Source organism: Maylandia zebra, linkage group LG19 (genome assembly GCF_041146795.1).
Source record: "Maylandia zebra isolate NMK-2024a linkage group LG19, Mzebra_GT3a, whole genome shotgun sequence".
Classification (NCBI taxonomy): Eukaryota; Metazoa; Chordata; class Actinopteri; order Cichliformes; family Cichlidae; genus Maylandia; species Maylandia zebra.
The window spans coordinates 8,368,360-8,385,076 of NC_135185.1; the positions used below are offsets into that span (position 1 = coordinate 8,368,360).

The window sequence follows — 16,717 nt, forward strand, 5'->3', positions numbered from 1 at the left end:
AGAAGGTGCTGGAAGCATGCCTCAGATTTTGACATGATAGCATCACTCTATTGCTGCAGATTTGTTAGCTGCACATCAGTAATGCAACTCTCCCTTTCCACCACATCTGTGGTGTTCGGTATTAAAGCTGGTATTGGTTCAATGCTAGAACAATACGATTGATACTTTGTTTCTGTCCTCTAAGTTCAGTATGTAGCCCACTCAGTTGAGATAATAAATTATTTTGGAAATGACAAAAATGCCTGAACCTCTTTATGTTGACTGTGAAGTCAATTTTATTTCTAGTCTTTGTCACATTAAGGCTGCCTCTAAAGTGCTTTAGAGGCAGGAACATTTCCATTTCAGGTCTCCATAAAACTCAGTTTCAAAGTACATGAAAAGCTGAAAGATTGAGGATATCCTAATGACTTACCTCAGAAGATGAATACTGTCTTTATTCTGCTCTTTTCTCCACTTGGATTCACCTAATATTGTGGAAAGTAAAAATCACAGTGATGTAGAGGTCATTAAAATGTGTAAGGAAGTTGCCAATTGATGATGATTCAACTCATAAATCACAACACAGTGCTCTTCCCTACATATGCTGCTTTTATAAGTTAAAACTATCTGTAAAAGTAATGGTATCAGCATCACTGTATTTACTTGGTATCAGATTGATACCAAGTAAATAAGTATTGCACTAATTATTTGAGATGATTTGAGAAAAGACAGACAGTTTTGTGACATTGTCCATTATCAGAAGCCATCAGAAGACTGTTAAACTGTGGTTATAAAGGGATGGTCGAAAGCAACTCTCAGGTATGCTGCAGCATTTGAACGATGCTCTGGTGGCAGTAAGGCGCCTGCAGGCTGAAACGTTGATGCAAGGCACGATGGATCCATACCTTCTTCTTCTCTATCTGAAATTCTGACACCACCTTCTAAATGTTGCTGGAAAAACTTCTTTCCAATATTTTATTTCACCAGTTTTGGTGGAACCATGTAAGTGTTTCCTGTTCTTGCGTAGTGTTTTGCTGGAGCCCATCTACTTCAAAGTTTAATGTGTTGTGCATTCATCTACATACCTTGGTTGTACTACATACCTCCTGTAGACATCTTTACATAGAGAACTGCTGCTCACTGGATACTTTCTCTTTTTTGTCCATTCTCTGTTGTGTGCAAAAATCCCTGCAGATCAGCGGTTTTTGAAATGCACAGACCAGCCTGTCTGGCACCAACAACCACGCCACGTTCAGAGTCACTTATGTGAACTTTCTTGAGCTAACTGCAAGAATTTGATGTGAAAAATGCAGTGAGGAAAAGTAGGATTTGGACTTTGGTGGGTTGCTCCAAAGTCCACACACTGATGTGTTTGTAGTGTCGCTCCTTTAAAGAGGACAAGCACACAGCAGCAGCAGCCCTGCTGGGAAGGTTACAAGGTTCAAGCAGAGGTTGGTAAACCGGCTGGCTGCAATGCTGCATTGGAGCATTTATTCTGGGTGCCTGTGAAGCAAATCACACCGTTGATACAAAAGATGAGTCATCTCCTTCTGCATGTCACATCAATAGTTTATTTACAAGCAGCAAGAAACCACAGAATTAGAATAAAAATTCGATTTTGTGTCCCTGTGCTAAAAGCAGTGCATTCAATTAGTGCAACTGAAACCTCTCCTGAGGGGGAGTGAGGAAGAATTTTTACTGCATAGCCATATATCAAAAAGTAGAGTAGAGGGAGAGCAGCGTGTCGTGTCTGCTGGTTCCGTCTGTTACCGTGTTTTTTTTGTTCCCTTTTCCTCCTATTGGATGGGAGGGGGAATTTCTGTTAAAAGCTCTACAAACCGCGCTAGCTTAACAAGATGCACTTAATCTTCCTGGTGTTTGCTTTAGTTAAGTAAGGGATTGGCTTTGTCCGGACTCAGAGTGGCGGGATGTTGATTCCAGCCGGTTTGTGAACCCTAACCTCTTATCAAACTTTATCTGCATTTAAACAGATTTCTCACGGGCCCAAAGGCAAGCGGACCAGTAAGATTAAATATAGACCCATTTTGCAAGTTGTTAATGTATCAACCGCATGTCAGAGAGCTGTTTATGGGTTCAACCAGAGTTCATGTTATTAGTATTTCAGGCCTTTCATGCTCTCAAATCTCACACAGATCAAAAGGGGCTTCATGAGGTATGCCACCATCAGCCAATTAATGCCCACGAGTACAGCTGTTCTGCCTGCAAGGTCCAGATCAAGCACTTATGTTTTTTTAAAACAGTGAAATAACTATTTTCCCCGAACTTTTAGAGTCTTTAGGCAACTCCTCAGGTCTTTGAGAACATTGGGAAGGTTTTGTAATTCACACCCCAAACATTGTGTAACAGGCATCACTAAAATGACCTTGAGTCAAATAACAAACACACTGGGTCTTAGCAAAGCGAGGATCTACACAAATCCCACCCACATTAACAGCTCAGGCAGATTGAAGTGAGGTATTTTAAGCTTAGAGGAATCTTGCTTTTGATAAAATCTCAAGGGCAATTGTTACTTATCATTTCACTGAAACTCGGCAACTTCGGCTGGCCTAAGGTGACTGAGAAGGACTTCTAACTCAATAAAAATGCAACAGGATGCACAGCTGCTGTGGCTGGAATTGAAATGCATGATTCTTTAGCAGATTCTGATCTTCTACTCATGGATTTTTTCCTTTCTCATTTCCAAAACTAGTAGTCAAACCACGGCTCCATGCCACAGTTAAAAAAAAAAAAGTAATCTGGACCAAAATGTAACAAGTTCTTCCTTTTACCCATGCTCAGCTTCACCAAGTTTATTCAATTTTGGTATGGTAGGTCTCGTATAATGTGTCTAAATCATTCCATCCAAATAAACTAGTACTTACACATAGCTTTTCTACTGAACATGAGCACAAAGAGTTAAAGACACATTTGTTTATTCATACAGTGTTTTATTCTGTGTCATTTAAGATCCTTCTGACTATCCCACAAACATCGAGGGGTGCATTTGGTACAATTTTGGTGCATTAGCGTACCCAGGAACACGGCAACACATATATATACGTACATATACACATATATACGTATGTGTGTGTGTGTATATACACACACACACATACGTATATATGTGTGTATATATGTATGTGTGTGTGTGTGTATATACATACACACACACACACATACATATATACGTATGTGTATATACACACACATATATACGTATGCGTGTGTGTGTGTATGTATATACACACACACATACATATATACGTATGTGTGTGTGTATATACACACACACACACATGCATACATATATACACATGTGTGTGTATATATGTATGCATGTGTGTGTGTATATACACACACACACACATGCATACATATATACACATGTGTGTGTGTGTGTATATACACACACACATACGTATATATGTATGCGTGTGTGTGTGTGTGTGTGTATATACACACACACACACGCATACGTATATATGTGTGTGTATATACACACACACACACACACATAGATGCCAAGCATCTCACTGATCACTGCTGCCGTATTGTAGATCAGCTTGTTAGTGTCGGTAATTGTGGTTGTAGGTATTGCCCGTAGTGCTGCATTAACATCATCTAGCAGACCTTCTGAGGGTACTTCACGTAATCTTGGTAACCGGCTACGGGGGATCCAGGTTTCAAGCTTGGCCATGATCCTATTTTTCAGGTCAGTTCCTCTCGCACTCAACGATCCTTCTCTTATCGCACTTGGGGCTATGTACCCAATCTCGGGTGGGGGTGATGATATCTCCCCCCTGACCTGGCGTCCTGACTCCTCCTTGCCGTAGCATTTGTGTTGTACCTCGTCAATCTCTAGCTGTGAGAGCAGTCCCTTCTTTCGAATGTTGGAACACTGAGCTACTAGTTGTTTGGATGTTGGGTATCGAAGAATCCATAGGTCCCTCATCCTATTCATGTAGCCCCTTCCGCCGGGGTTACTTGCGTAGTAGCATTCCAACAACGCCCTGTTTTCGTCCCTTGCCCACCGATGCCTTCTTGTTCCAGTAGCCCACTTTTCGTCAGGGTGCCCTGGTTCCTCAACACCTGACGCGGACCTTGTTGATCCGGGCGACGTCCGAGCCGGCATGCCTTCATATTTATCTGTCTCGCTCATGTCTGCGGTAGGCTTGCTTAGCATAGGGGGTCTAGCCTTAGGACCCTTACTGGATACAGACGCCCCAGGCAGGAATCAAACTTGCGATCCTCTGTTCCAAAGGCGTGTAGTTTAACCACTACGCTATCCAGCTGCTATATATATACATACATATATATATATATATACATATATATACACACATATATCTACATAAATATATGTATATCTATGTAGATATAGATAGCCATACATTACACTGATAATGTATAAAAATGTAAATATGTTTTACTTTCAAAACAAATTAAATGGTTGTTTGAAGTTTCAGTTACAGAATGAACTCAGAGGAAATAAGAGGCAGGGCCAATATTTTTAAAAAAAATCTGGAAAAGGGGAAGACTTGTGGAATAGTAATGAGGCTGTATAATTTGTTCAAGGAAAGTTCAAAAAGAGAATAAAACCCAATCAATAATCAGAAATAAGTTAGTAAACACACCCCAAACTGAGGAATGATCATCGTTGTTTTTGTTTCATTTGGTGACAAAACTGGAACTCTAAGCTAAAATAAGTCAAATCTTATAAAAGCTTTTTGGTTTCTATTCAGTGTACTCCTTTATCATTTTGTATAGTTTTCTTTTTGTATAGTTCTTTATCTTTTTGTATATATTGTTTTTATGTTCAGTTTTTGCAAAAAGCTCCTATACAAACATAACCACACTGAAACACACAGACAACAGATGGGGCATTAGAAACCTTTAATGTTCATACCAACAGAATCCAACCGTTGAGCTTTTCACACATTAACAAACCGCTGCCCAGCATCAAGATGACACAAAATGAAACGCTGCACAATAAATGTGCAAATAAAATACCCAAACAGGAATCACAGCCTTTAAAACGAAAGCAAAGACTTTGCAGCCCTGAAGTTCAAGGCTAGATATAATGCTGCCACCTAGTGTTCAAATCAACAGAAAAAAAATCTGTTAAATCTAATTTAAATAATAAAACTAAAATCGAATCTATAACAAAATGGAATCAGGAATTCCTGAAAGCCAACCATTGCCAAAGATTGCTTAGCGCTTACAGCATATATATGCCACTCTAAGAAGGCACATGAATAATTATAATATTAATGTAGTACTATGTCGATCCAGGTCTCCTTTGCACACATACAGTGATGGTGATGCACAGATTTACCAAAATCTAATAATAAACAATTCAAAGAAACTTTTTGTGTTGTGAACCAGAACAATGACAAAAAAAACCAACAAAAAAACAGGGTGCCATGATCACGGCGTCAACTCAAAGGAAACGCCACGTGCTTCTCATGTCTTCTCATTGGCGTGATCATTTTTGAATTGCTGCATGCAATCCCAGCCTGCTGGTGAATTTTTCCCTATCGATGTTCTTGTGCTCCGGGACGTGTCTGAAGGTGCAGTCGTCCCTTGTGCATCCTGTCGTCCTCCAGAAAAAGCACTCCTTCTTGTATGTGCTACAATATGAAAAACAAGTGATAAATCATTCTAAAAATTCAGTTCTGGTGATGAATGATAAAATTTAAGTTAAAAAGAAAATACATTCATTGTTCTTTAAAAAGGCCAAAAATCACAGAAATAATCTCATCACAAATCTGGAACTACAAACTTATTTGTCTCAATTCATCAAAGGAGAATAAAATCTAATCTTGTGACAAAGTGAATCAGTGCTTTTCTCAATAAAAGGAAGAATGTCCTTACCTTGGGCGAGGGCAGCGGTCAGTAGCAGCTAATTTGGACCCACCGAGTTCAGGGTGGACTTTGTAGGGGTATCGCACCGTCAGCAGAGCCCCCTCGAAAATCATTCCCTGGAGAGTGAACAGACCTTGTTAGTCATCGATTACTGTGACCGTGGTTTTCTTGAGTAATTTATCAATGATTTATCATTCCGGTTGGTGCAACACAGATGCACTAAGAGTTTACGTGACCTATGATCACCGTTAGTGGGGCCACTACTGTAACAATAAATAAAGAAGACTACACCAACAGCCGTGAGTGCAGTGTGCAGATGGCAGGTAGCTGCCGTGGAGACAGAACGGGTTAGTCTTATTACTTTATGTGCTTATATTTGTCTTCCATTAAATACCAGTTTACCGGAGATGTCTGCTGCCTCTGCATTTACTGGCCAGCTGCACTGCAGTGTAACAAAGAGCATAAGCAGACTCTTGGAAACCCACAGACTCAAAAACCTAAAACACTGGACTTACAGTCAGACTTTACTCACACTATACAAACCTTAGGTTTCATATCACAGTGCTAAGTCGAAGGAAAAAAAAAAAATCTAAATGTGCATCACAATCCAAAGACTAAAGTTCACTGTCTTGTCTTGCCTGTGACTCATGCTGCTCTACACTACACATGTGCTGCACCCATAGCTACGTCTGACACACAGGTTTTGTCCCTGAATGTAACTAGATATAACTCACTGCAAATGGCAAATGGATACATACATTAATACACTGGATGGCTTTATCACAATCTTCCTTTCTGGTGTAATTCACAAAGGCACACTGTTGCTCCAGGAGCATCTTGATGCTGTAGATGGCCCCAGCTCTGAGAGGGAGAAAGGAGCGAGTGTTGAAATGATCGATGAACTCACTACTTAACTGACAAAAAAAAGACCCAGCAACTGCTCAGATCATATTTTGGTTTTTCTTTTCTAATTTCAAGCCTACAACATGAGAGTGCTGAGGAAGATCCTCACACAACAATAGCGTTGCCATAGCTCACCTGCTAAAGAGCTCGTGGAGTTTTACATAGGTGACAGTAGGCGCCAATAATCCAGTCCAAACAGGGAAAAGTTCTCTTTAAAACAAAACGGCAAGAATAAAAACATTCATTTTTAAATTGATATGCTCTATGATTAAGCAAATAACGTTAAAAGCTTGAAAGGAAATCTGAGCCCACTTCCTCTCAACATCAAACTTACAGTCACATTAAAGTCAAATCTTCCAGCATTATACACTTTTTAGTAGATCCTTACTCCGACTACATACACAAACTTATACATAGCACATCCAAGGTGAGACAAATCAGTCGGAGACCTGCAGAGTGATTATCAACCCCCCCCCCAAAAAAGCCCTTAAAATATTGCAAAAAGAAAACTATAATTTCATAAACACCCTTTTGTTTGAATTTTCGTGTACATATTAATGAGGACTTACGGTTTTGGACCATTCCTGGAGCGAGGGGTCGGCGACTGAGACTTTGATCTGTTTTGGCCAAACGCGTCAGACTCTCTCATCTGCTGCATTCGTGGGCGGCTTGGTTGTAGGACAGTCCACTCTCCCACATCGTCATCATTATCATCATCATCGTCATCATCACCGTCATCATCTTTCAGCCCTGCTGGTGGGTCTGCTGTCTCTTTGCTGGTGGCAGGAGCTGTGCAGACTGAACAAACAGTACAGTCATGTTCACACTTGACTGGAATTTATATATTTTTGTGATTTAACACAAAATCACAAGTGGTGACAACACTGTTCTTTTAGATGAGGTGTAGATTTGCTCTTTTTTTTTTTTAACACAAAAGCAATTTTCACAAATCGACTAACCCTACTCAATCATGGCAAAGAATGTAGTCTTAACAGTGCCGACTGTTGTAGTGCAGTCTTTATATACCAGGACGCTGTTGTTGTTACAACATTTTATTTACCTCCAGGACCTGTGTTACTCTCACTGGCAAACAGAGCTTCCACAGCTTCCTCTAGTGTACCGTGAGTTTTCAGGGCTTCAGAGCTCACTGCCCAGCTGAAGCCCATTTCCTGAAATCATACAAACATACAGACATTAAAGCCACAAATGATTACTTTATTAGCCCAACACATACACACCGACAGGTGACACTGGTGTATCCCAAAAAGAGCTTTTCATATGAATCTGTGGGAGGGAAACCAATGAATCAGACTTTTGTTTTGTCTCATTTCCATTTTTGCAAAGCGTCTCCTACCATGAGGTGCAGCGTCTGTGCTCGTTTCAGCTCCTGTGCGGCTTCAGCACTTGTACTTTCCAGCCTCAGGACCTCTTTGTAAATCAGTGAGGCTTCGTAGTATCTCTGGGAGAATCAATGTTAGGATGTGAAATTAGTTGGGGAATTTACAACAAGTTGTAGGATTGCGTTATTACACAAACAAAACCGCCAAGTCTTCAGTTTTTAAACGAGCATGCTTAAAGAGGTTCTGATTCAGCCACACGGCATTTTGGAGGATGCAGTCTGTTACTGTTTAATAGCACCGGGCTCTTCACACAGGGACTCCTGTTATGCTGGTAATGAGGGAATGCTAAATAACAGAAAACACCAGAGTATGATGCAATGCAGCACAAGCAAGTATCTGCAGTTCCTCTATTGTTCCACAGAAGTATGTTAATCCCCAGAGATCTCAGTGTCAAAATGCCCATCTAAATCATATTTACAGCTGCAACAAAAAACCCCAGCAAAATATAAGCTGTGTTAACTGGATAACTTACCTTAAGACCACAGAGAGCTTTCCCTTTCCTAAATAAACCTTTTATCCAGTTTGGTTCCATGGAGAGTGCAACGTCAGCATCCGTGAGAGCACTTTCATACTGCTGTAGTCTTTCAAAACAGAGGGACCGATTTCCAAATAACCTGAAACACAGCGAACAAACATTTATGGCCATTAGCAGTTAACAGCTCCTGGTAGTTCTAATGATGTCAATTTAAGTCAATGTTCTTACTTAAATTCCTTTGGGTTGAATTTAATAGCCTCAGTGAAACATTTTACTGCCTTCTCGTACTGCCCAGAGGCAGCCAAACGATTCCCTATGTCTGGAAAAGAGAAAAAAAAACCTGTTGTATCCTGTTTGTATTTTGACTTTTTTTTAACATAAGGCTCTCAATGATGATGGATGGAAAATGTCACTTACTGGCAAACTCAATGCTTTTCTTTGCATACTCCTCTAATATGGGATCCATTGATTTCTGTATAGAAACCCCCCCAAAAAAGTCTGGTTGATGAATAATATTTTCAAAGTCGTACTTTGAATTGAAAAACAAACACATTTGCGTTGTGGTTGCTAGTAAAAGCTAACAAAAGCTTCTGAGGGTTGAGGTAGGAGCGCAGAGGGTTTTGCAGCATGCTTACACATCACATTAGATAATGGTTAGAGGGATATTCTCTGGGTCAAAGGGAGTCCGAACAGAATGTCCCAAACTACAATCAGTGATATTAAAATGATCAAGGCTAAGCAGGGGGTGTTTTTGTGTCTGTCTTTGTGATTCCAGGAAAAAGGAGCAGATAGGAGGTCGATTTCAAACTGCCAAAACAAATTAAATCCTTTAAAACGACAGATATTTCTCCTGTACTTCCTTCTAAAAAAAACTTTGAACACAACATTCAGCAATTTGGGAGCAACAGACTTTAGTCTTGACCTATAAGAATATGTTTTCAAGATTCCCACCTCTTTACTGGTTTCAGCTTTCTCTTTCTTTCTAACTTCAGGTTCCTCAGTGATATTTGGATTTTCCACTTCAGGCTGTTGAACTGCAGATAATTTACTTTCCGCCTTTTTTCCTCCTTTTTTCTGTTTCTGAATCCACGTCTCCTCAGGCGCCGATTCAGCAGAAGCAGCATATGAATTATTGAAATCCAAATCCTACGGAGGATAAAACAAGGTGGTTGTTTTGGGGATAATCATCCGAAAGGTGCTCTTGTGAAAAGACTGTCATTTAAAATACGCATGAAAAATAGTGTTACATATTTGCATATAATCTGATACTGTTAAAGCTCTACCACTTAAAAGAAAAGGTTGCCTTTCTGTTCCAAAAAACTGAAATTTACAACTCTGACAGACCTTTTGCTCCTCTTCCTCGTTCTCATTCATCTTCACAAGATTTTTTTCTGCAGTATCAGCACCAGTCTTATCACATCTGGCTGCCTCAGTTGCCTTTTGAGTTTTATCGCTTCGTGAGGATCCAGTTGTTTCTGCATTACTTTCAATTATAGTCTCATCATCTTCTTTTTCAGAGGAATCTGACTTGCCTTGTTCTTCCTCCTGAAATAACATAAACAGCATTACAAACAATCAGAGCAGCTTTAAAAATACCTTTCTGTCTGGATTTTCCACTCTGACACTTGCATGTACACACAACAAGGATAAAAATAGACTCACAGCTGAACCGTCTTTAACTGCACTCTCCTTTTCTAGCCGCTTCTTTTCTTTTTTACGCTGCAACAAAAGACAGAAAATTCTGGTAAAAAAAAAAAGCAAAACGCCAGCATTGCTAGAACGTTAAATCCTAATAAGTATGCATATGCAGACCATTTTTTTACGCTTGTTCTTCTTAGTTTTCTCCTTACGCCTTTCCTCTTCTTCTATTAACTCCTTTGCAATTCTATCAGCTTCCTGGTGAAAAAAAAAAAAGGCAGTGTCAACTAACGTTCCAATAAATTCCCAAAAAAGATTAAAATCTGACAGAGTGCACACAAGATAAATTGCTTTGGATAAAATTACCATTTTAAAAGATAAATATAATACTGCTTAAAGTTTTTTCAATGCTTTGGTTTATTCCCCACAGAGTACGTGAGTCAGAGAGAAAGATATGTCCTATTACAAACCAGACACAAATATTAAAGAGATCGTTCCTTGTTTCATTTCCCAACAAGTGCAATAAAAGGGCAATACCTCATCAGTGAGCTGTTTTATTTGCGGATGTGGTTCTAAAGTCCTGTTAGCGGCCCTGCGTTGATAATAACGATCGTCGTCGTCGTCGTCATCATCTGAATAAACGAGATCTTCCTCCAAAGGATTTAAAAAATTTAAACCTGCAAGTTATAAAAGACAAATACAAAAACGTGATCGTCACTCCACGATAACACAATGCAAAGATCACACCAAATTCCCTGCTGTTTAATCACGAAAGTGGTGAAAAGAACCACAAAAAAAACACAACACCTGGGAACAAGTAAATAACAACATTTTTAAGTAAATGAACTAAATCAAATCAACTACTACAGCTTTTTAAAGAAAGTTCCTCCTCACTGTTACTAAAGTGTCATAAGCATCTGCTTGTTACACTCAATACATACATGAAATAAGTGTTATCAGTTTAGTTGGATTTCTTGTGGCTATAACAGAGGTGGGAGATATACAGCAGCTTTAGAATTAAATAACATTTCAAGAACATTTGCAATAATTAGATTTTGGCTGTTGTGGGAAATATCTGTTATCTGTTAACACTGTTTTGCTGATGCTTGCAGCTTGGACACAATAAGTGTAAATATAGGTAAGTTTCCATCAGTCTTTTCTAATGAGCAACTGTCACTGATGACATGCATCCTAATTTGAACTGAATCTACTGAAATAAGGTCCCACGGGTGCCAGCAGCATTATGATGCAATAACAGTGACACAGCATAATTCTGATGCAAGTGCATCAGAATTCATTTCCCTACAAATTAAGTATAAAATAACTGCTTAACACTTTCAGCTCTTGAGCAGCCTGCACAATTGCACAGAACACAAGTTTAAAAAAACAAACAAAAAAACTCAAAAACAATTCCTACCTGGGATGTAAACAGCTGCTTAAAACCCTGCTTTACCACCATGTAGCCATGTCAGAAAATTTCCATCCAACAATTGCTCTTCCTGTCACATGGAGCACAACTAGCAATTGCTCCAACCAAGCTTGGTGGGCTCATTTTCTTACATTTGGGCCACACATCACTGCCAGCACCTCCTCCTTCATAACCTGGTTATCAATGTTGGGAGTTTGCCTGAAGTGGTGAAACAAGTTTGTTGTTTCCACCTTTAGCAGGAGCATTTTTTCTGTATATTAAGTCTTGTGCTTTAATGGAGCGCACTGAAGTAGCTCCCTTTTAAACTGCTAAATCCTCGTAGGAGTCTGATCCACGGCTCTGCCTCTCAGGCATAACTGTGCTCGTCTCATTGTTGTCCACTTAACAGATGGCGTTGCTATATCAACAAATTTGTGATATGACAATTTTATATCACGTAAAAATTTATACTGGTATTACGGTAGGCAATATAATAGGCACAGTGCTAGTCTGTAGTTGTGGATTTGCTGCAAGTGGCTCAAGAAGATGTATGTCTGATATCCCTTCCCATTCCTTCTGTTTCCTTACTCTTCCAAATGTATGCTCAGTGTTTCCTCCCTCCTCTATTTAACCTTAGATTATTCAACACTGCACTTGCATCAAAGCAGACAAATTTAGCAGACAGTTTATATAAAAAGGAAAAAAACAACAACAGCTGAGCAGCAATGCTTAAAACTACAAGCCTATACTAAAGCTTGATTTCAAGCTTGATTTCCTCTTTAACATAACTTGTAACAGCAGTTTCAGAGAATGCTTTACCAAAAAAGCCAGGCCGGATATCATTCAGGAAATTGCCAGAAGGAGCTCGTCCACTCAGGTAATCTACCATTGATTCCTATAAAGAAAGAAAAAAAGAAACAAATAGTTAGCATCCAACATATTTACATGTTTAAAAAATGAATCTGCTGTAAAATAAACTACAACTGGTTTGGTTTGTAATTAATAGTTTCAGTATTTTTAAAGCAGAACTGCAGCCTGCATTTCACAGGTTCTTGCTTCTTGCAATCAAATGTTTGCTGGTTGGATTCCTCTGTTGTTATCACATGAATATCTTTCATCCTTTTATACATGAAGGGGGTCGGAAGTTCAGAAAATGCTAACAGGTTTGTGTGTAGAGAGTTATTAAATTACTGTGACATTATATGAATAATTTCCTTTGATACTAATTTGTCTCTAGAATTAGGATATTTATTCTCCTGTTGATTGACTAATTGATAATGATTAAACAAGTCATGTCTCAAATATGATGACTTCCAGCGTTCCTTCGTTTTATGTCATTATGAGTTTACTACCCCAGCTTCTTTTTCATTAGTACATCTTATCTTCACCAGCCTGGGACACAAAGCACAATACAAAAGTCTTAAGCCACCCTTCCTTTCTTTATATCAGTGCTTCAGGCTTTCTGAAGGGTCTTTTTTTTTAAACATTGGCTTATTTACCACTCTTTCCCCCCCCTTGTACCAATATTTTTGTTCGTTTACATAAAAATATAAAAAAGAGACACCTAACTCAAGAGACCAGAAACGAGCTGTGGCTGAAGTATACCAAATTACATGAAACGGGACAGAAAAATCATAAAAAAGTATAACAGGAGTTTCTTCAGCAGTGCCTCTATTTGTTTTGGGGCTAAATTTCAGAGAACGGCGCTGGGATTATGTCAAAATTGATGGAATTATGAAGACAGAAAACTACCCTCACATTTTGCTCTACCATGCAAATACCTTCTGGACAGAGTCTCACTAGCAACGTCTTAAGGGTGACATTGCCAGTGTGTTTCAAACAAACACTATCAGTCCACAGTCTGGACCTCAACAGTGTGGGATCATTGTGACAAAGAATGGAACAAAAGCAGCTTGTTAAAGAAATAAAGTAACTCCGAATAAACAGCGTTCGCTGTAAGACTGCAAGCAAGACGTCTGCTTTATTACACGCTGACGAGCCACCATGACCACACCTAACATCATAATAACCTGTTTTTCTACATCTGTGATAACACTGTAATAACAACACAGCAGTTTTATGGCTTTAGTCATACTCACGTGTGTGTGCATTAGTCTCGAGTTTTCTCGAATTCTGGGCATGGCTGTCCCACCTGGCAGGTAGAGAAATGGAAAAATAAACTTCAAACATATATTTAAATACTCAAGGACTAGCATGTAACGTTGGAGAGTTAACATTAAAGGTGGTAAAAACACAGCAGCGTCACCTTCGCGCTGTCTGAAAGCCACAATAATACGTCGTTAGCTGGTAAGCTAAACAGCGACATAAGCTCAAACAAGTCAATTTCTTGGTAAATGAAACTGATGGTCAGGCCTCCCTAATAAGAAATAACTATCACTGCTTTATTCTTACCTTTCACAATCTTTCTAGGCATGTTATTATTTCTGTGAAGTGTCGTCCAGAAGCTGTGTTTATATATATATATATCGTTGGATAAGCAAATTCTACAGTACAGTGATCCCTGCTTCCTGCTTTCTGCTTGTGGCGTCGGATTTCTTCTTCTGCTGCTCATTTAGCCACCTGCGCTTCTTCTTTGACGTTTTGCGGAAAGCTTTAATCATTAATGTTGTATTACTGCCATCTTGTGGTAGTGGATTTGTGTGTGTGTGTGTGTGTGTGTGTGTGTGTGTGTGTGTGTGTGTGTGTGTGTGTGTGTGTGTGTGTGTGTGTGTGTGTGTGTGCTGTTTAACTGTGACACTAAATAATATTAGAGAGCTCACGACGTCACAAGCCTCGAAAGACGCAAACACAAACTCATGATTCAGGATATTCTTCTTCAGGTGAGATGTGTGTTCATTTAGTAGTTTATTCCAACCTTTATAAGGATTTGTAAGAAAAATGCATCACTTGCAATGTTTATTGTTGTTCTTTGTTGTCTCCATGGGAAACATGCTTTTCTTTTTCATGTATTATTTATCTATTAATTTCTATGATGTGGAGTTGCTGGTGTGTTTTTGGATCATTGTCTCGCTGTATAAACAGCTTCAGGGCATAGATTACCTGAATAAACACAAAAGGTAATTTGTAAATGTGGATATCATTTATTCAGTTAAAAAAAAAACATTATAAAAATCTACCTACCAAACTTGGTAGTGATAGTGTAATGATCTTGGAGCTGATTTGCTGCTTCAAGGTTACTTGCTATAATTGATGAAACCATGAAGTCTGCTCTCTACCAGAAAATCCTGAGGAAGAATGTCTGGCCATCACTTCATGTCTTGAACTCCAAGAACACGTGTGTTATGCAGCCGGACAATTCTACCTCTGATGAACTCAAACTAGGGCAAAACAAAAACAGAATAAAGGCTTTGAGTGCCTAATCACATTTAGGACTCAAATGCAATTGAAATGCTTTGGCGTGACCTTAAACAGACCGTTCAAACTGAAAAGTTGAATAAAAAATATTTTTGCAAAGAAGAGTGAGCCAAAATTCCTCCACAGTAATGTGAGAGATTCATTGCCACTTGTGGCAAAATTCTTTATGGTACAGTCAGTTTTTAAATGACTTTTTCATACTGGTTTCAATAATTTATTTCCCTTAATAAATGAAATCATTATTTAATAATAGGTTATCATTTGCCTTATATGAACATTTGTTTGATCCTGTGAAATATGACAAATATGCAACAAAATAAGGAACAATTAAGGAGGAACTACTTTTTCACAGCACTATATTCAGTGCTGTGCAAAAATCTTGAGCTACCCCTGATTTCTTCATATTTTGCTAGGAAAATGGGAAATACAGTGATTTACTGAAAATGTAAATCATTGTATTTCTGTGCAAAGCCAGGCCGATTCTAATGAGCTTGAAAGTCAGTCTCTTGGATGACCGCCTTTATTCTTCAATGCAACCTGAACTCTTAGATAAGCTTTCTAGTCAGATTTTGTATACTTGATTAAAGAAATAGGAACAAATGTTGTGTTTTTGTGACATGATCCTCGTAGCAAATGATAGAGATAAAGATATGATTTAAAATTAGTTCTGTTATGTGTAGACACAACAATGGTTCATCTCTTGAGTTCATCTCTTGAGTTAGGTGCCTTGAATGATTCACAGTGCACTGTTAAGTGGCTTAATAAACAAATAAACAACAAACTTTTTCTCAGAAAATGGTCAAGTATAATAATAACGTGCTATTCTGAAACAAAATGTAAATAAATGGGGGGTTCAAGACTTTTGCGCAGTACTGTAAATAAGTTAGTTTGTATTTTTGTTTTTAGATGCATTCAGAGCAGTGTCCATGTCAGTATGGGTGTATATATATATATATATATATATATATATATATATATATATATATATATATAAGATAAGATAAGATAAGATAACCTTTATTAGTCCCACACGTGGGAAATTTGTTTTGTCACAGCAGGAAGTGGACAGTGCAAAAGTTATGAGGCAAAAATTAGAATACAATAAGAATAAATACAGTACACAACTGTACAGAATAGAACTATATATATATATATATATATATATATATATATATATATATATATATATATATATATATATATATATATATATATATATATATATAAATCAGGTTATGAGTTCAACTGCTCAGTTTTCAAAGAAGCTTAAGTTAAGCAAAAGTTAAATCTACAAGAACAAATCACAATTTTGTTTTAAAAATTAAAATAAATGCACAATAAGATTCACATGTTCACATTAGAAACAATTAAAAAGAAGAGAATCACATACTGACGGGAAAACTCATAATTCCTGAGAAGAAACTCACAAATTGTAGAGGATAAAAAGCAAAAAGTTAAAATAAAAAAAAATTATTTAAAAATTAATTTAAAATTTTAAAAAAATTTTTAAAAAAAATGATATTATTGTATTTTTGTGGTAATATTTTGTGCTTTTAATGATTATAGAGTTTTTAGTGATGATATTTGAGTTCTCATTTGTTAAATGAGCTTTTGTTATTTTGTTTTTATTCTGAAATCGGTGACGGAACTTTAACCCGGAAGCAGTGGAGTGTT

The 16,717-nt window shown here is 38.0% G+C and overlaps 1 protein-coding gene across 1 annotated transcript; it reads right to left on the reverse strand.

Moving 5' to 3' along the window:
• Nucleotides 1-4,855: 4,855 nt before the first annotated feature.
• LOC101471009 (uncharacterized) lies at nucleotides 4,856-14,238 on the reverse strand. Its single transcript, XM_004554835.5, has 18 exons — nucleotides 14,081-14,238; nucleotides 13,768-13,820; nucleotides 12,488-12,563; nucleotides 10,798-10,937; nucleotides 10,435-10,518; nucleotides 10,285-10,341; nucleotides 9,967-10,167; nucleotides 9,574-9,768; nucleotides 9,040-9,094; nucleotides 8,851-8,941; nucleotides 8,620-8,761; nucleotides 8,102-8,206; nucleotides 7,808-7,916; nucleotides 7,317-7,545; nucleotides 6,883-6,957; nucleotides 6,603-6,705; nucleotides 5,854-5,960; nucleotides 4,856-5,609 (listed from the first exon to the last, which is right to left on the reverse strand). The coding sequence occupies exons 1-18, from the start codon at nucleotides 14,100-14,102 to the stop codon at nucleotides 5,465-5,467; spliced, it is 1,989 nt and encodes a 662-aa protein (XP_004554892.3). The 5' UTR covers nucleotides 14,103-14,238; the 3' UTR covers nucleotides 4,856-5,464.
• Between the last annotated feature and the right edge of the window lie 2,479 nt (nucleotides 14,239-16,717).